Here is a 15,780-nt window from a genome sequence, read left to right as displayed (position 1 = left end):
CATCTATATCAATAAATTGGCCACTCTTCTTGAACAGTCCTCAAGCCCAGGATTAGGTCTACAAGACAAAGAAATCAAATTCCTCATGTATGCAGATGACCTGGTTCTACTGTCCCCAACAGAACAGGGCCTACAGCAGAACCTCTTTCTGCTGGAGATGTTCTGTCAAAACTGGGCGGTAGATATCAACCTTGACAAAACCAAAGTTATGGTATTCCAGAAAAAGGCCAGGTTACAGGAATCCAAACATGTTTTCAGGGTAAGAGGGACCACACTTCAGCATACAATGGAACATAATTATCTGGGCATCATCATCAGTTCATCAGGCAGCCTTGACAAAGCAATAAATTCCCTCACAGAAAAGGCACGCAGGGCCTACTATAGCATCAAAAGCTCACTATACAAATTCAATCCTCCAGTTACAATTTGGCTAAAACTATTTAACAGTGTAATAAAACCCATCCTTATGTATGGAAGTGAAGTGTGGGGCCCTCTAATGACCCAGAGGCACACCTCATGGGACACAACACCCACAGAGAAACTCAACCTTCAATTCTGCAAGGAAATCCTCAAGGTCCACAGAAACTGTCCAAACCATGCATGTAGAGCAGAGCTGGGACACTTTCTCTCTACACATGATCAAAAGGTCAATTAAGTTCCAGGTTCACTTAGCACAAGCTGATCCTGATTCCTATCACCACAGAGCCTTTCTCAGTAACAGCCTCTGTCCAGAGACAGACCCTCTGAGAAACACCAGAGAAACCTGCCACCTCAAAATCCAAGACCTCCAAACTCTCTCCAAAACTCACCTGCTATCTATAGGCAAAGAGAATAAAAAGACTTACATTGACATTTGGAAGAATGAAATCAAATCCATCAATAAATTGGAATGCTATCGCTCACTGGATAGAGAGTATTCTCCAGCACAATATCTGGTCAGCATACATAACCCCAAACAAAAACGAACACTAACAATGTACAGACTCACCGACCATCAACTACAGGTTGAAAAAGGTCGGCATAAGAAAGAATGGAAGCCCAGAGAATTAAGAGTCTGTAAACACTGTTCTTCAGGAGAAATAGAAACTGAGGCCCATTTTCTCCTCTCCTGCCCCCTGTACCAAACTGAGAGAGAGGTTTTCCTACAGCAGATCCATTGTATCAGGGAAAAACATGTGATGAACTGTTAAAAGTCTGTCTGGGAGAAGATCCACAATTTGTAAAGTTAGCTGCACAATATGTAACACTCTGCCATGAGACTAGAGAAACACATGAATGCTGATCACAACCATTATTGCTATGGTATAATATTGTTGTTTTTCATTTCTTTATTTTATGTATTATTATTATTATCATCATCATTTAATATGAACTGTATATATATATATTTTCATTATATATATATAACAACTTGCAACTGCCTAATGACACCCAATCTGTGTATAAGAGAGAGACAGCACTTCATCAGCACCTACACACACATAGGGTATACAGTATAAATGTATATATACTTTTTATTTTATTTATTTTATTTGTATATATTTGATTCTGTGAGTTGTATTTGTTTTGTTTCATTGATTCTTGATGCTTTGGCAACATAGTTCTCGTAACATTCATGCCAATAAAGCGAATTTGAATTGAATTGAATTGAATTGAATTGAATTTGAATTGAATTGAGAGAGAGAGAGAGAGAGAGAGAGAGAGAGAGAGAGAGAGAGAGAGAGAGGAGAGAGAGAGAGAGAGAGAGAGAGAGAGAGAGAGAAGTCCGCTGCTTCATAGAGAACTCCGTCACGCACATTCGATGAGACGTGACAGTGGAGCGACTTGAACCTTTGTGAGTTATAAATCCATTAACATAACTTCCTTGTGGGGGCTAACAAGTCGCCTTCCACTTATTCAATGTGCTTAAATATAAGTCAAATTTCAGAAACCCCTCATTTGTGCTTGTTAAGCTAACTGCTTGTTATTGAGAGTTTAAGAATAATCTAATATGACAGCTGTCTGTGTAGGCTCTTGCCACAAATCTTAAACTTCTTCCAGATATTGAGTTTATTGTGACTTTGCTGTTGTAAACTTTGCCTTTCCTGCTAACATTCACAGTAGCAGTCACAGTAGTCATTTCTTGGTTTTGTTCCCATTTTTAGATGTGTAGCCTGTATTTCTAGTTTGCACTTGCCCTCATCCATTTTTCTTTTGTAAGCTGTGTTAATGTGCAACCTTGGAAAAAATATCATATATAGTCTTAGCCTACCAGTTCGGAAGTCATGACTCGGTTTCGGGAAGTTGGGAAATTGGTCTAACTTATTGTCTAGCTAATATAGGTCTCAGGCTATGTTAGCTATGTGTGTGTGTGAGTGTGTGTGTGTGTGTGTGTGTGTGTGTGTGTGTGTGTGTGTGTGTGTGTGTGTGTGTGTGTGTGTGTGACCAAGCAGTAATGATACTCTACCATTTTATATGCTGGCTTACTGTAGGGTTGCTTTAGTAGTAGTAGTACTAGTAGTAGTACAAGTAGTAGTTGTAGTTGCAACTACAACTACTAATGCTACTAAATAACACGCTGCTAATAAAATAATAATAATAATAATAATAATAAAATAATAATAAAAAATAAAATAAATGATTAATAAACTGGTGTTTTATTGCTTTTTAGAATTTCAGCTGAATTGCATGTCTTCCAAACCTCAGTATTATGATAATGTGAATAAACTCATGTTGACAATTGCATATCACTCACAGCTACACAGGATACACAGCTAATTAGTTAGCTTTCTATAAGTACTTTATTTATTAATCTTACATTAATCTTCATATTGTGTTATTAAGGCCTGAAAAACAATTTGGCGCACGCTATGCACATGCACATACTGCCCTTTTCTGACTTTGAGCCCCTGCCCCTCCATAATCATGTGCACCTTATAATGCCCACTTCCATAACACTCAAATAATGTGCTTTAAATTATTATTACTGTAAAATACTGTACCTTATCCTCTTCGCACCTTATGTTCCTCGTACCTTTTTATAACTCAGTATTTTATTTTTATTTTATTGTATTTTACTTTACTACCTGTTATTTTATAGCTACTTAAGCATTTTATTGCATGTGGTATTTTATTGTTTTTTTATATTATATATAGTATTGTTTCTATATTTGCCCTTGTATTTTGATTGTACTTGTGTTCACATGTACCTGCTGCTATGATAACCTAATTTCCCCTTGGGGATTAATAAAGTAATCTGTCTGTCCGTCTATCAATCTAATGAAGGCCCCGGAAGTAAGTACCAACATTTATGATGGTTTCACTAATGGTTCATGAGTTATGGCCATTTGTCTTCTAAGCCCTGCCCCTTGAAATGCTCATTTATCATAGACATGTGTATCTCAGTCCAGAAATGCTTAGAAATCCAAACAGTACATTCCACTTTACTATTTATCAGTATATGCTAATCAGCAAAAAAAATCATCTGACAAAAAATACATACCGTGGTCCAAGAGAATTTCTGTAGGGCACACTGGATTCAGACTTTGGGTGGGAGGGACATGGCCTTTCCAAAATTATATTCTAGGGCCTCAATTACAATAATAATAACAATAACAATGATAATGATAATAATAATGATAATAATAATAATAATAATAATAATGATAATAATAATAAAAACAATAAACCAGCACAGACACAATGGGGTTCTGGCCCTTTGGAGGTGGAATCCTAATAATAATTGCTGTGTTTTCATCTTCACTTAAACATGGCTGAACAACAACAACAACCCTGTTGCAGCCATACAGCTTTCCTTGGACTTGAGGAGGTGGCTTGTGTGTATAACCTAACACAGAATGACGTGCAAACACTCTTCATCGCTGGGCTAGTATAATTCATGGCAGTTAAATGCAGACACTACTATTTGCCACATAAGTTGATTCTGTCATTACTGTAACTGTGTACATAACAAAGGTAATAGGCCATCAGTGAACTCTTATCACTAAACCCTGATGTTTTCTTTTTAATCATTGCTGGGGACTTCAATCAAGCAAATTTGAAAACTGTATTACCCAAGCTGTTGAGTTCCCAATCAGAGTACTATATGCACTGGATGTATAATTGTGACCACACCACTGTAATTCTTGCTCCAGCAAACAAACTGCTGCTGAAGAAGGCAAAACCTGTAACAAAACCAGTTAGAGTATAGCCAGAGGGAGCCATGGAAGCTCTACAACATTGCTTCAAGTGCGCAAACTGAAGCCTCTTACCACACAGATATTGATGACTATGCTGCCTCAAAAACTAGATACATCAATAAATGTATTGAGGATGTGACAGTTTTAAAAACCATCACCACACGTGCCATGGTTCACAGCATAAGATTACAGACAACTGAAAACTTGGAATGCTGCTTTCAGAGTGGGAGATGAAGAGGCACTCAGAGCAGCAAGGGAGTGTGCATGAACTCTTCACAGCAGTGCAGCTGATGTCTTATCCCCTACACACATGAAGCAGCCGGGAAGCTGTTACAATTGATGCAGTCTGAAAGGCACAGGCGAAAGCAAAGATGGCATATTGGGGGACAGAAATATTGTCTCTGATACGGGATTGTTGTGTGTAAGCGGTTAATGTTACTACACAGACACAAACAAACCGTTCCAGCTGCTAACGTCACCTCCCGGATAACAGGTTGGGCTTTCGGTCCCATATATAAAGGGACATATTTCTAACTATTCGGTTTCAGACTAAAGGACCATGGAAAATGCGCAGTCTGTAACTATTCAGTTAACTATTCCCTGCACCACCCTCACCCCTCCCTACTGACCCCCCACCATCACTCAGGATCTGTGAAGAGGATGTGTGTCAGCTCTTCAGGCAACAGAAGACCAGGAAAGCTCCAGGCCCAGATGGCGTGTCACCCTCCTGTCTGAAGATCTGTGCTGACCAGCTGGCCCCCATCTTCACCCAGATCTTCAACAGATCACTGGAGCTGTGTGAAGTCCCCTCCTGCTTCAAAAGCTCCAAAATAATTCCGGTTCCCAAGAAACCAGCAATCTCAAGACTAAATGACTACAGGCCCGTGGCCCTGACGTCTGTGGTCATGAAGTCCTTTGAGAGGCTGGTGTTGAGCCACCTGAAGGACATCACAGGCCCCCTGCTGGACCCCCTGCAGTTTGCATACCGGGCAAACAGGTCAGTGGATGATGCAATCAACATGGGACTGCACTACATCCTGCAACACCTCGACTCCCCAGGGACATATGCTAGGATCCTGTTTGTGGACTTCAGCTCGGCGTTCAACACCATCATCCCAGACATCCTCCACTCCAAACTCACCCAGCTCACTGTCCAAGCCTCCCCCTGTCAGTGGATCACAAACTTCCTGACAGACAGGAGGCAGCAGGTGAGGCTGGGGAAAATCACATCCAGCACCCGGTCAATCAGCACAGGCGCCCCCCAGGGATGTGTGCTCTCCCCACTATACACCAACGACTGCACCTCGAGAGACCCATCTGTCAAACTCCTGAAGTTTGCAGACGATACAACGGTCATCGGCCTCATCCAGGACATATATATATACATATATATACATATATATATATATATATACATATATATATATATATATATATATATACATATACATATATATATATATATATATATATATATATATATATATATATATATATATATATATATATGTATATATTTGAACAATCTATAGTTTTTGTTAGGTAATAACAAAAGTCTGTATCACCACTTTGGTGTACACTTTGTTGTACACGGATGCCAGCACGTTGTACAAATTGGGTTCATACCTACCGTAATTCAAACCAAATTTGAGCCAAACTAAATACAGGTTTGGTCAGGCTGAACCGATCACATTCCGATCAGGATACTTTAGATAGATAACACTTCTGGATAAAGATCACATTTTAATAGCAATTGTAATTGGCGTATTACTTGGGGTAAGAGTACTTAGGATACATACAGGCAGGTCATCCCACAGCTGGCTCTTTTTCATCTCCAGGGATGGCTGGGTCAGGTCAAACTTGGGAATGGGGAATCCTGGGATCGCGTTGTGGAGATGGAAGCCAAATGTGACCAACCAGATATTGACATCTACAGAGAAAGGGAGCAGTGGATGTGGAAAACACAAAGAAAAATAAAAGTAGTTGAAGATTAAGTTCAAGCATGTTGCTTTTGATTTTCATTCAATACTGGCAGCAGATGAACGAACTGTGATAATAAACACAGCAGTTTTTTTTATATTTCTCATGATTTCTTTATATTACTTCCAGACCATCTCTTTGTTCCCTTAATGAACATTACATGTCTCACATTGTTGCAGCACATTACTATCAAAAGTAATTTTGTAGTTCATTATGTGGCAGTACTGGCTGTAAATTGCCTACAGGTCAGCCCAACCCACATATAAATATAAACAAAAAACATGTAAAATTAGGGGAATGCCCAATGTCCACTCCTTAAACAACATTAAACAAATGCCTCTTTGGGATATAACAAACATGTGCTTCTTTTGGATATAATAAACAAATGCCTCTTTTGGATATAATAAACAAATAACTCTTCCCGCTATAATGAATAAATGTGCTCCTACAAGCCCCAGGGAAATAAAATGGTAAACTGAAGGTGTAAAGGGGCTTGGGTTTTAAAGGGTTCCCCAAATAAACAAAGTTTCCTCAAGAAAGATGTGGGCTGCCAAGAAAACAAAATAGGGCCCAAATAGACCAGAATTTCTGGCTGACAAAGGGGGAATGAGGTTCTCTGTAATTCAGGGAGCGATTCAGAATGGGTCAGGGGCAGTTCCAGTATGAGGGTGAGAGCCCCCGGTGTGCCATTTCCCACCTCTCTTAAGCCTTTCAAACAGGGTGTTGTCACACCCTAATTGGCTGGGAGGGAAATGCCCCAAGCTGCTTCCACTCCTCAATCTGGAGTCAGTCTCCCCACCTGTGCACAGGTGCTCTGAATCCCCTGCAATCAGTCATGAGGAAAATCAGCCCAAACAAAGAAAAATAGCAAGTCAAACAATTGGACTGCTACGATTACTTCCAACTACTGCAATCCAAACTCCAGCTGACCCACCTCAAGTGCTGGATGATTTCATAACTTTGACAAGTTGTCTACCTGGCAGATGGAAAATACTACTTTTTGCACCTGTGTTAGAACACTAGCATATTGTTTTTTTCACGACTTATCTAACTTTTAAAAAAGAGAATAATCCACAGATCACATTGTGATTTTAAAAACAGCTAGAAACATACATATGCATGCATTGGTTATTCAGCTAAAACATGTTTTCAGTTCGGGCTATACTATATAGTATTTATGCAAAGTAAAAGTATTAACCATACTGAAAAGTAGGGACCCAGCATATAACTTTACAGAGACCTATACGTTCACAAATGTCATGGTAAGTAGGTGGTAATTACCAAGTAACATATTTGAAATTTCTTTGAAATTACCCCCCAAATTATTACAATAATTACCTCAATTTTTTTTTTATTACCCCAACATGATTTAACAATAATAACTGACTGAAGGAACATGATAAAACAGACATGACATGGTAAGAAGAACACACCCAGTGCACACTCACAAATATCAACACAGGGATGGAGGTCAGACTGTGTTGGCTATTTTCTCATATCCGCCTCAATATCTTATGTGGACTTTTTTTAATTAAGAACTTAATTAATAGTTGGTAATTTCTTTTACTCCATTTCCAAGAAACTTCCAACTAGTTTGTGCTGGTCAGTGAATTTAAGTATTTTTTTTTTACCATTTACATTTTCACAACTTACTATTATTTCAGAAGATCAGTCCAACTTTGGTACAGTTTCCCTAAATGTCCACTTTTAGCCACCATAAATGCTAATTACCAACAAATATAACTTCATAATGAAGGATCAAATGACTAATTTGCCATTTAGAAGTTCTGTTCCTTAATTGCCCATTGAGGCTTAATAATAATGTCTTCACACCACACAGAGTTAAATGTCACTCTTTCTATATTTTGAGATGGCAATGCAAAATAAATAATAGAAAACAATTAATATTTATAATCTTTTAAGAACCTGCATATAATTACAGTGTGTGTGTGTGAATGTGACAGAGAAAGAGAGACAGAGAGCCTGATTGTTAAATTTGTGTGAATTTAGATGGTTAAAAAATGTGCTTCAATTTACTGGCCTGCAGAAGTTAGACAGAAACTAGTTTGAAATTAAAATGGAACGATCTGCAGAAGTTCAGCAGAGACCAGTTGGAAGTTTCATGATATGTATTTTAATTAAATTACCAGCTATTTATTAACTAGCTTGTTAGAAAAATAGCAGAATATTTCTATCAATAACACTCCTTACCATGAAATTTCTGGACCTGTCGAATGAAGTGTTACCGTTTCTTCTGAGGGACCATCTACACCTACAAAGAAATATCTACATCCACAGTGCTTTTACATTGTAAATGTTACCTGTGACATATTCTTTGACCTGATGAATCTTGCTGATGGGGTTGTTGCCTCGGAACATGTACAGGTTGAAGGGCTGGGGGTCTTTGCCCACACGTGTCCATGTAGTGATGTCGGGAGTGGTCCACCTTCATAACAAACACTCTGGTCAGTAACACTAACAAAGCTAGAACAGGAACTAATTATATAGAATCATCTCTTGTGAAAATGAGTGAATAAGTGACAGACTGCCTACCTCCCAGCAGGGATGTCGTAGTCTCGGTCTCCAAAATGCAGCAGTCTTGTCAGAGGATCATATAGGCCTCCATGGAAACCAATTACCAGCACAAAGTCTGGGTTGGAATCAAAGTAAACCTCACCATACGCTGTGTATTGCACCTACACACACAAACAGGTTAGGTTAAGGATCTGATATGGAGACGCAAAACAATTTAATAGCATTTGAAGACATACACGAAACAGAGTAAAGTGTTTTCTTCATTTCCCCATAAAGGAAGAAAGCATACACATACCTGTTTAAGCAGTAGTCCATTGTTGCTGAAGACAGCCAGTGGGGTCCCAGTATTATCACATGCAATATAAAACTCCTCTCCACTGCTGATCTCCATAGCAAACACATGTCCCTATGCAACAATAAACATTCCAATTATACACATAATAATAATAATAATAATAATGATAATAATAATAATGTATTGCTGTGAGCCTGCTCCACATAGAATATCATAAATTACAAGATGAGAGTGAAAACCAAGAGGCACACATGAATAATCAGTGAGAACTCACATTCAGTGTTTTCCCTGCTAAAGATACTGGACATGATTTTTAATTTGGACATAATTTTACCTACTTTCCTTATCAAAATTAGCCAAATACCTTATATGAACAATGAAAACTAACTTTTTCAGTGTAACTACCTGCAGATCATAGTAAAAAGATGTGATCTCAGAGCTGGAGTGGTTATAGACATGGGTGATCCTTGTGGGGTAGTTCAGGTCAGCGTAGAAGAACTGCAGGTGTTGGCCCAGACTGTTTCTAGACGCCACACGTCGACCCAAACCGTCGTAGCGGTACTGTATAGTCCAGCTGGCTGCTTTACTGTAGACACGAACTAGAAGACCTGGATCACAGATTTTAAAAAGGAAGAATAAGATCTTGAAGAATGGCATGACAGCAAATTAGATATTAAAGCTACAATATGTAGAATTTAAAAATTGCAGACTTTGGTGGGGTTTTCTACAGACAAATTATGCCATGAGGAAAATTTGTATTTGGTATAATCACATAAAATTCTACACATGGTGGTTAGGTTAATGTCATATTAATTGAGGTAAAAACAAGGGTAAAGGCTCTGTCACAAAGACATTAAAAAAAGTTAACTTTTGAAGCAAAGCTCATTCATTTCATTGGAATCATGCTAGGGCAGGTATTACACTTCATTGTCATTGTCATTGTTTCTCAAGAGCAATTCCTGAAGGGGAAACGGAGGATGCCACCTAAAGTAGGCTTACTGTTATACTAACTGTATATGATTACTACTATTAAACTATACTGGGTAATGAAAGGTAAATAAATTTAGGGTTGTACCAGCATGTTAAAAGGCAGCTGCTAAGTACCAATATTCTGGCCACGCAATGCACAAGATCAAACTGTGAGGTAATAATAATAATAATAATAAGGCAGGATGAAATGCAGTAATAACTGTAAATGTGTTTTGTTCATTTGAGGTAGAAGTAAATAAAAATGTCAGACACATCTTTTGGCCCACTTGCCAAAATAAGATTTTAGCAGTAATATTTTCTGCACATTTGATAGGCTACGTATTGTATTTCTATTTCTATAAAAAGGTGTCATATCATGTTCACATTACATGTTTATTAAGTTACTTTAATATTGGGAGGTGGACGGGACTGCTGCGTTTCAACATTTGTTGAACATGACACCATAGGGATATTTTTAGGACACCTTAAGCTGTGTGTTCAGCGACAAAACACGGATAATTTTAAAGGGACGTCAGGCCATTGTAACTGTGTTTGTGCTGACAAATATTAAGATATATAAGACCTGGGAACATGCAAAACCATGCTTGTGGTGCCCAAAACAGGTAGCCCAAGCCAAAACACTGTTTTTCTAACCCTTACCAAGTGTTTTTTGTGCTTAAACCTAACCAGATCCTAAGCACAGCTCTGTGGCAAGAGAAAAATAGCATCTTTTGTTTTAAGTAAACTTTGTAAAGTAACTACTTTGCAATCACACTCCCAGCAACAAAAATACTTGTACTGAGCGCTAATGAGTGTGAAATGCAGGTTGATTGGCAGTGGACCAAACCACTATGAGGCATATGGAGGGTGGGGACCAATCTATAAAATCTTAAAAACATTGTTTTGCATCTTAATTAGCACTTTGGTGAACTTTGACACATGGGTTTGTGCTGTTGACCAGTATCAAGCTGACCTTGGAGGACACAGAGAGCCAGCGATTGGAACATGGAGGAGCTTATTGTAACTTTTGTGTCGCACCATCCACTATTTAACCCTCATCCATCTAAGAGTCTAAACTGTTCTACTAAAGTCTCATGGTTTTTAGACAGGTATGAGGCAGGAGTCAATGGTACAGATAAATCTCTTGAATAAAGAGTTTGAACTCGTACTTGTTGGGCAACAAAAATACAGAGTAAAAAATACAAATTCCCACCTTTGGAGTTGTATTCAAATATCTCGGCTCCTCTCTGTCTCAGGAAACCATCTTCATCCAGCCTGTACTGAACATCTCCCAGACGAGTGATTCTGTCCCTCAGATCGTAGCGCAGAGGGGTTAACCGACCACTGTTTCCAGGATTCAGCAAATGCAGGTTACCATTCAGGTCATAATTATACCTAGAAGGCCAGAAAATGATACTATTAGCATTTGGTATCATCATTTTTTTTTTCAGGTTAATATTTTGATCCTACCTCCACATCATCTTCTCATTGAGGGAGACTGTTTGCAGCTGTCCATCAACGTCATATTCGTAACCATATTTGGTTGTGTTGGCGAACGGTCCGATTTTGATCTCACGCTTGGTGACTCTGCCCATGTTGTCATACTGAATGGTGATCCAGTACATCAGAGACCTGAAGATCTCATACTGGATCTCCTTGATGCGGCCATGTTGGTCGAAGTGTTTGGTGTAGGTCATCACTGCTGTGGAGATGATCTGAGACAGGGCAAAGACTAGTTCAGAAAATCAACAGTTTATTTCCTACACTGACCAATAGCCCTGCTTATCAGACTTCAAGAGAGACACTGTAGACCACATGTTATAACAATCCGTGTACCCTTCGTTTTTTCGTTTCAAAACCTAATTAAAAAAACGGAAAAACAAGTTTGTTTTTGTTATTCTCTTTTAAACCCAGAACGGAAAAACAGAATAACACAAAACCACATTTTGTGCCTGTTATTCTGTTTTAAAACAAAAACAGAATAACGTGAAAATTAAGTTTTTGATTTTTATTGTTTTTGTTATTTTGATATTATGAAAATTCGGGGAATGCTGGGAGATTTTTGCGGAGTCAGAGGCATAGGAAGTGAGCCAGAACGTGGTCTGAAGATAGAGCGTCTCTGCAATGGCAAGCTTTGTCTTTTTCCGGGGGAGTCGCCGGCTCAGCCTAAGGGCTGAATGCCGATCATATTTACTGATTAAAACACGTGATACTAAACAGTTACAAGGAGGAAAACAACAGAGGCGAAATAAAAAAGACGAGGAGGAAAGGTCTGATTTCAAAATAAAAGCATTTGTTATTGTAACCTATTACTATAATTATTAATCTATTGTCAGAGAAAAATATTTACAACAATATGTAGGCTAATGTTTTCATACTATCACATTTATTTTTTACCTGTATAGGCCTACCGGTATGTGAATCGGGCGCGATCGCGCGCGTGCGTGCGTGCGAGCGAGCGAGCGAGAGAAAGAGAGAAAGAAAGGAGACACCGGGCGTTTACCAGCAAAAACTGAACGGTTAGAAATGAAAAGAGGGAAATCACAGAACACAGAATATGTCCAGGAGACTCCTCAGGACGTGAGGGAGGAAGGATCAGATGGTGGCTCAGGTAGCGATGAGGAAAATATATATGGCTGCACATCTGTCAGCTGCACTGTAAGCAGGTGTAGCCTACACCATGCAGACATTTCTCAAACTTTATTTTGTAGGCTCAGGACAGACTAGATCATGATTGTATTGGATATAATAGTGTAGCCTAACCTAATAAATCTCTCGGCTGCTGTCCAGACAGGTGTCGTGCCAAAAAGTGATTGTCTGCCAGAATCTGAATTCCGGCCGCGGGAGCGCGCACAGCAGCCCGTTGAGCGGTAGCGCAAAACCGTCTGCTTTTCTCTGGATTAAACAGTCATAATATGCAGAAACACACAACTGCATTATAATGTAGGCCTAATTATAGCTTCGAAAGCTTAACGTTTATCACGTAACGGCAATTACGTGATAGACATGTCTCTGTGCTTGGTATGTCTGATGACTTTGTGTAGCCCTGTCTTTGGAAATTAGACTGTAATGAATATGATTAAGGCTATTGGTGGGTTTTCAATAAAGATATGATAACTTTTGCAACGATCCTCGTGACTGCATTGTTTTTTATCTGATCTGGGCCCTTCATAGTATTTGCTTCCCATGTTTGGATGTGTTTTGCAGTTTTCAATCAGTTTTCACCTGTCAAAAACTGATTGAAGGCATAGTATAGTTACTGAGAGGTGATTTCTGCCTAAATATGACTTGATCTCATTCATAAGCTTCATAATATAAAGATCGGAGCTCACAGGACAGCTTGAAATTCTTTTAAAGGACCATTACAACAGAAGATGTGCATTTTCACCTGCCAAAAACTGATTGAAGGCCTAATACAGTTAATGAAAGGTGATTTCTGTCTAAATATGACTTGATCTCATTCATAAGCTTCATAATATAAACACTAGAGCTCACAGGACAACTTGGAATTCTTTTAAAGGACCATTACAACAGAAAATGTGCATTTTCACCTGCCAAAAATTGATTGAAGGCCAAATACAGTTACTCAAAGGTGATTTCTGTCTAAATATGACTTGATCTCACTCATAAGCTTCATAATATAAACACTAGAGCTCACAGGACAACTTGGAATTCTTTTAAAGGACCATTACAACACAAAACGGGCTTTTTGACCTGCCAAAAATTGATTGAAGGCCAAATACAGTTAATGAAAGGTGTTTTCTGCCTAAATATGACTTGATCTCATTCATAAGCTTCATAATATAAAGATCTGAGCTCACAGGACAACTTGGAATTCTTTTAAAGGATCATTACAACAGAACGCTTATGAAGCTTATGAATGAGGTCAAGTCATTTTTAGGCAGAAAACACCTTTCATTAACTGTATTAGGCCTTCAATCAATTTTTGGCAGGTCAAAAAGCCCGTTTTGTGTTGTAATGGTCCTTTAAAAGAATTCCAAGTTGTCCTGTGAGCTCTAGTGTTTATATTATGAAGCTTATGAATGAGATCAAGTCATATTTAGACAGAAATCACCTTTAGTAACTGTATTTGGCCTTCAATCAATTTTTGGCAGGTGAAAATGCACATTTTCTGTTGTAATGGTCCTTTAAAAGAATTCCAAGTTGTCCTGTGAGCTCTAGTGTTTATATTATGAAGCTTATGAATGAGATCAAGTCATATTTAGACAGAAATCACCTTTGAGTAACTGTATTTGGCCTTCAATCAGTTTTTGGCAGGTGAAAATGCACATTTTCTGTTGTAATGATCCTTTAAAAGAATTCCAAGTTGTCCTGTGAGCGCTAGTGTTTATATTATGAAGCTTATGAATGAGATCAAGTCATATTTAGGCAGAAAACACCTTTCATTAACTGTATTTGGCCTTCAATCAATTTTTGGCAGGTGAAAATGCACATTTTCTGTTGTAATGGTCCTTTAAAAGAATTTCAAGCTGTCCTGTGAGCTCCGATCTTTATATTATGAAGCTTATGAATGAGATCAAGTCATATTTAGGCAGAAATCACCTCTCAGTAACTATACTATGCCTTCAATCAGTTTTTGACAGGTGAAAACTGATTGAAAACTGCAAAACACATCCAAACATGGGAAGCAAATACTATGAAGGGCCCAGATCAGATAAAAAACAATGCAGTCACGAGGATCGTTGCAAAAGTTATCATATCTTTATTGAAAACCCACCAATAGCCTTAATCATATTCATTACAGTCTAATTTCCAAAGACAGGGCTACACAAAGTCATCAGACATACCAAGCACAGAGACATGTCTATCACGTAATTGCCGTTACGTGATAAACGTTAAGCTTTCGAAGCTATAATTAGGCCTACATTATAATGCAGTTGTGTGTTTCTGCATATTATGACTGTTTAATCCAGAGAAAAGCAGACGGTTTTGCGCTACCGCTCAACGGGCTGCTGTGCGCGCTCCCGCGGCCGGAAGTCAGATTCTGGCAGACAATCACTTTTTGGCACGACACCTGTCATAACGGGTCTGTGGTGTGTATGCTACGTCATCGCCAGGTAGAACAACTGTAGGTAGAACAACCCCCCACCCCCCATACTCATTATGGAGCATTGCGAGGCACCTTCGCGCTGCAGGACATCTCTGATCTCCGAGTGTGTCCTCCCACTCTCAAACAGTTCGCAGATTAGATCTGCATTAGGCTGAAGTGCGGCCATTCTACTTGGAGAGTCTGCGATTTCAACTTTCCGGCTCACTTCCTGCGCATCTGACTCCGCAAAAATCTCCCAGCATTCCCCGAATTTTCAGAATATCAAAATAACAAAACAATAAAAAACAAAAACTTAATTTTCCACGTTATTCTGTTTTTGTTTTAAAACAGAATAACAGGCACAAAATGTGGTTTTGTGTAATTATGTTTTTCCTGTTTTTTCGTTCTGGGTTTAAAAGAGAATAACAGAAAAACAAACTTGTTTTTCCGTTTTTTTAATTCGGTTTTAAAACGAAAGAACGAAGGGTACACAGATTATTCATAACCCTTTCACACTTGCCAAAAAAACCAATCACACCTGCTAAAATCGTGCTAAAACTTTTGTGGCCAATGTGAACATAAATGATCAGGATTTAGATCGATCGATCGAGTTGAAGCTGCCTCCATGAGTCGAACGCTTATCCGATGTTTATTTGGGTGCCAGCCCAGCTTTGGTCGTAATTTTGTTTCGACTCACTATTTTTTCACAAATCCTGCCCCAAGTTCCTTTAAGTAGTTATAAAAATAAAATAAAATACTGAGGTAAATAAAAT

At 38.7% G+C, this 15,780-nt stretch overlaps 1 protein-coding gene across 1 annotated transcript in view; it reads right to left on the bottom strand.

Moving 5' to 3' along the window:
- The window catches only part of LOC141005578 (teneurin-3-like), a 322,641-nt gene that overhangs the window by 15,434 nt on the left and 291,427 nt on the right, over positions 1-15,780 (bottom strand). The window contains exons 43-49 of the mRNA XM_073477461.1: positions 11,428-11,672; positions 11,171-11,352; positions 9,394-9,596; positions 8,989-9,099; positions 8,712-8,854; positions 8,480-8,604; positions 5,978-6,108 (exon numbers count right to left, since the gene is read on the bottom strand). Of these exons, the coding sequence (XP_073333562.1) occupies positions 5,978-6,108; positions 8,480-8,604; positions 8,712-8,854; positions 8,989-9,099; positions 9,394-9,596; positions 11,171-11,352; positions 11,428-11,672 (1,140 nt within the window). The remainder of the gene's footprint in view (positions 1-5,977; positions 6,109-8,479; positions 8,605-8,711; positions 8,855-8,988; positions 9,100-9,393; positions 9,597-11,170; positions 11,353-11,427; positions 11,673-15,780) is intronic.

Source organism: Pagrus major, chromosome 1, assembly GCF_040436345.1.
Source record: "Pagrus major chromosome 1, Pma_NU_1.0".
Taxonomy (NCBI): Eukaryota; Metazoa; Chordata; class Actinopteri; order Spariformes; family Sparidae; genus Pagrus; species Pagrus major.
Note: the sequence above shows the minus strand (reverse complement) of the source record. Positions and strands in the feature narration are given on the sequence as shown.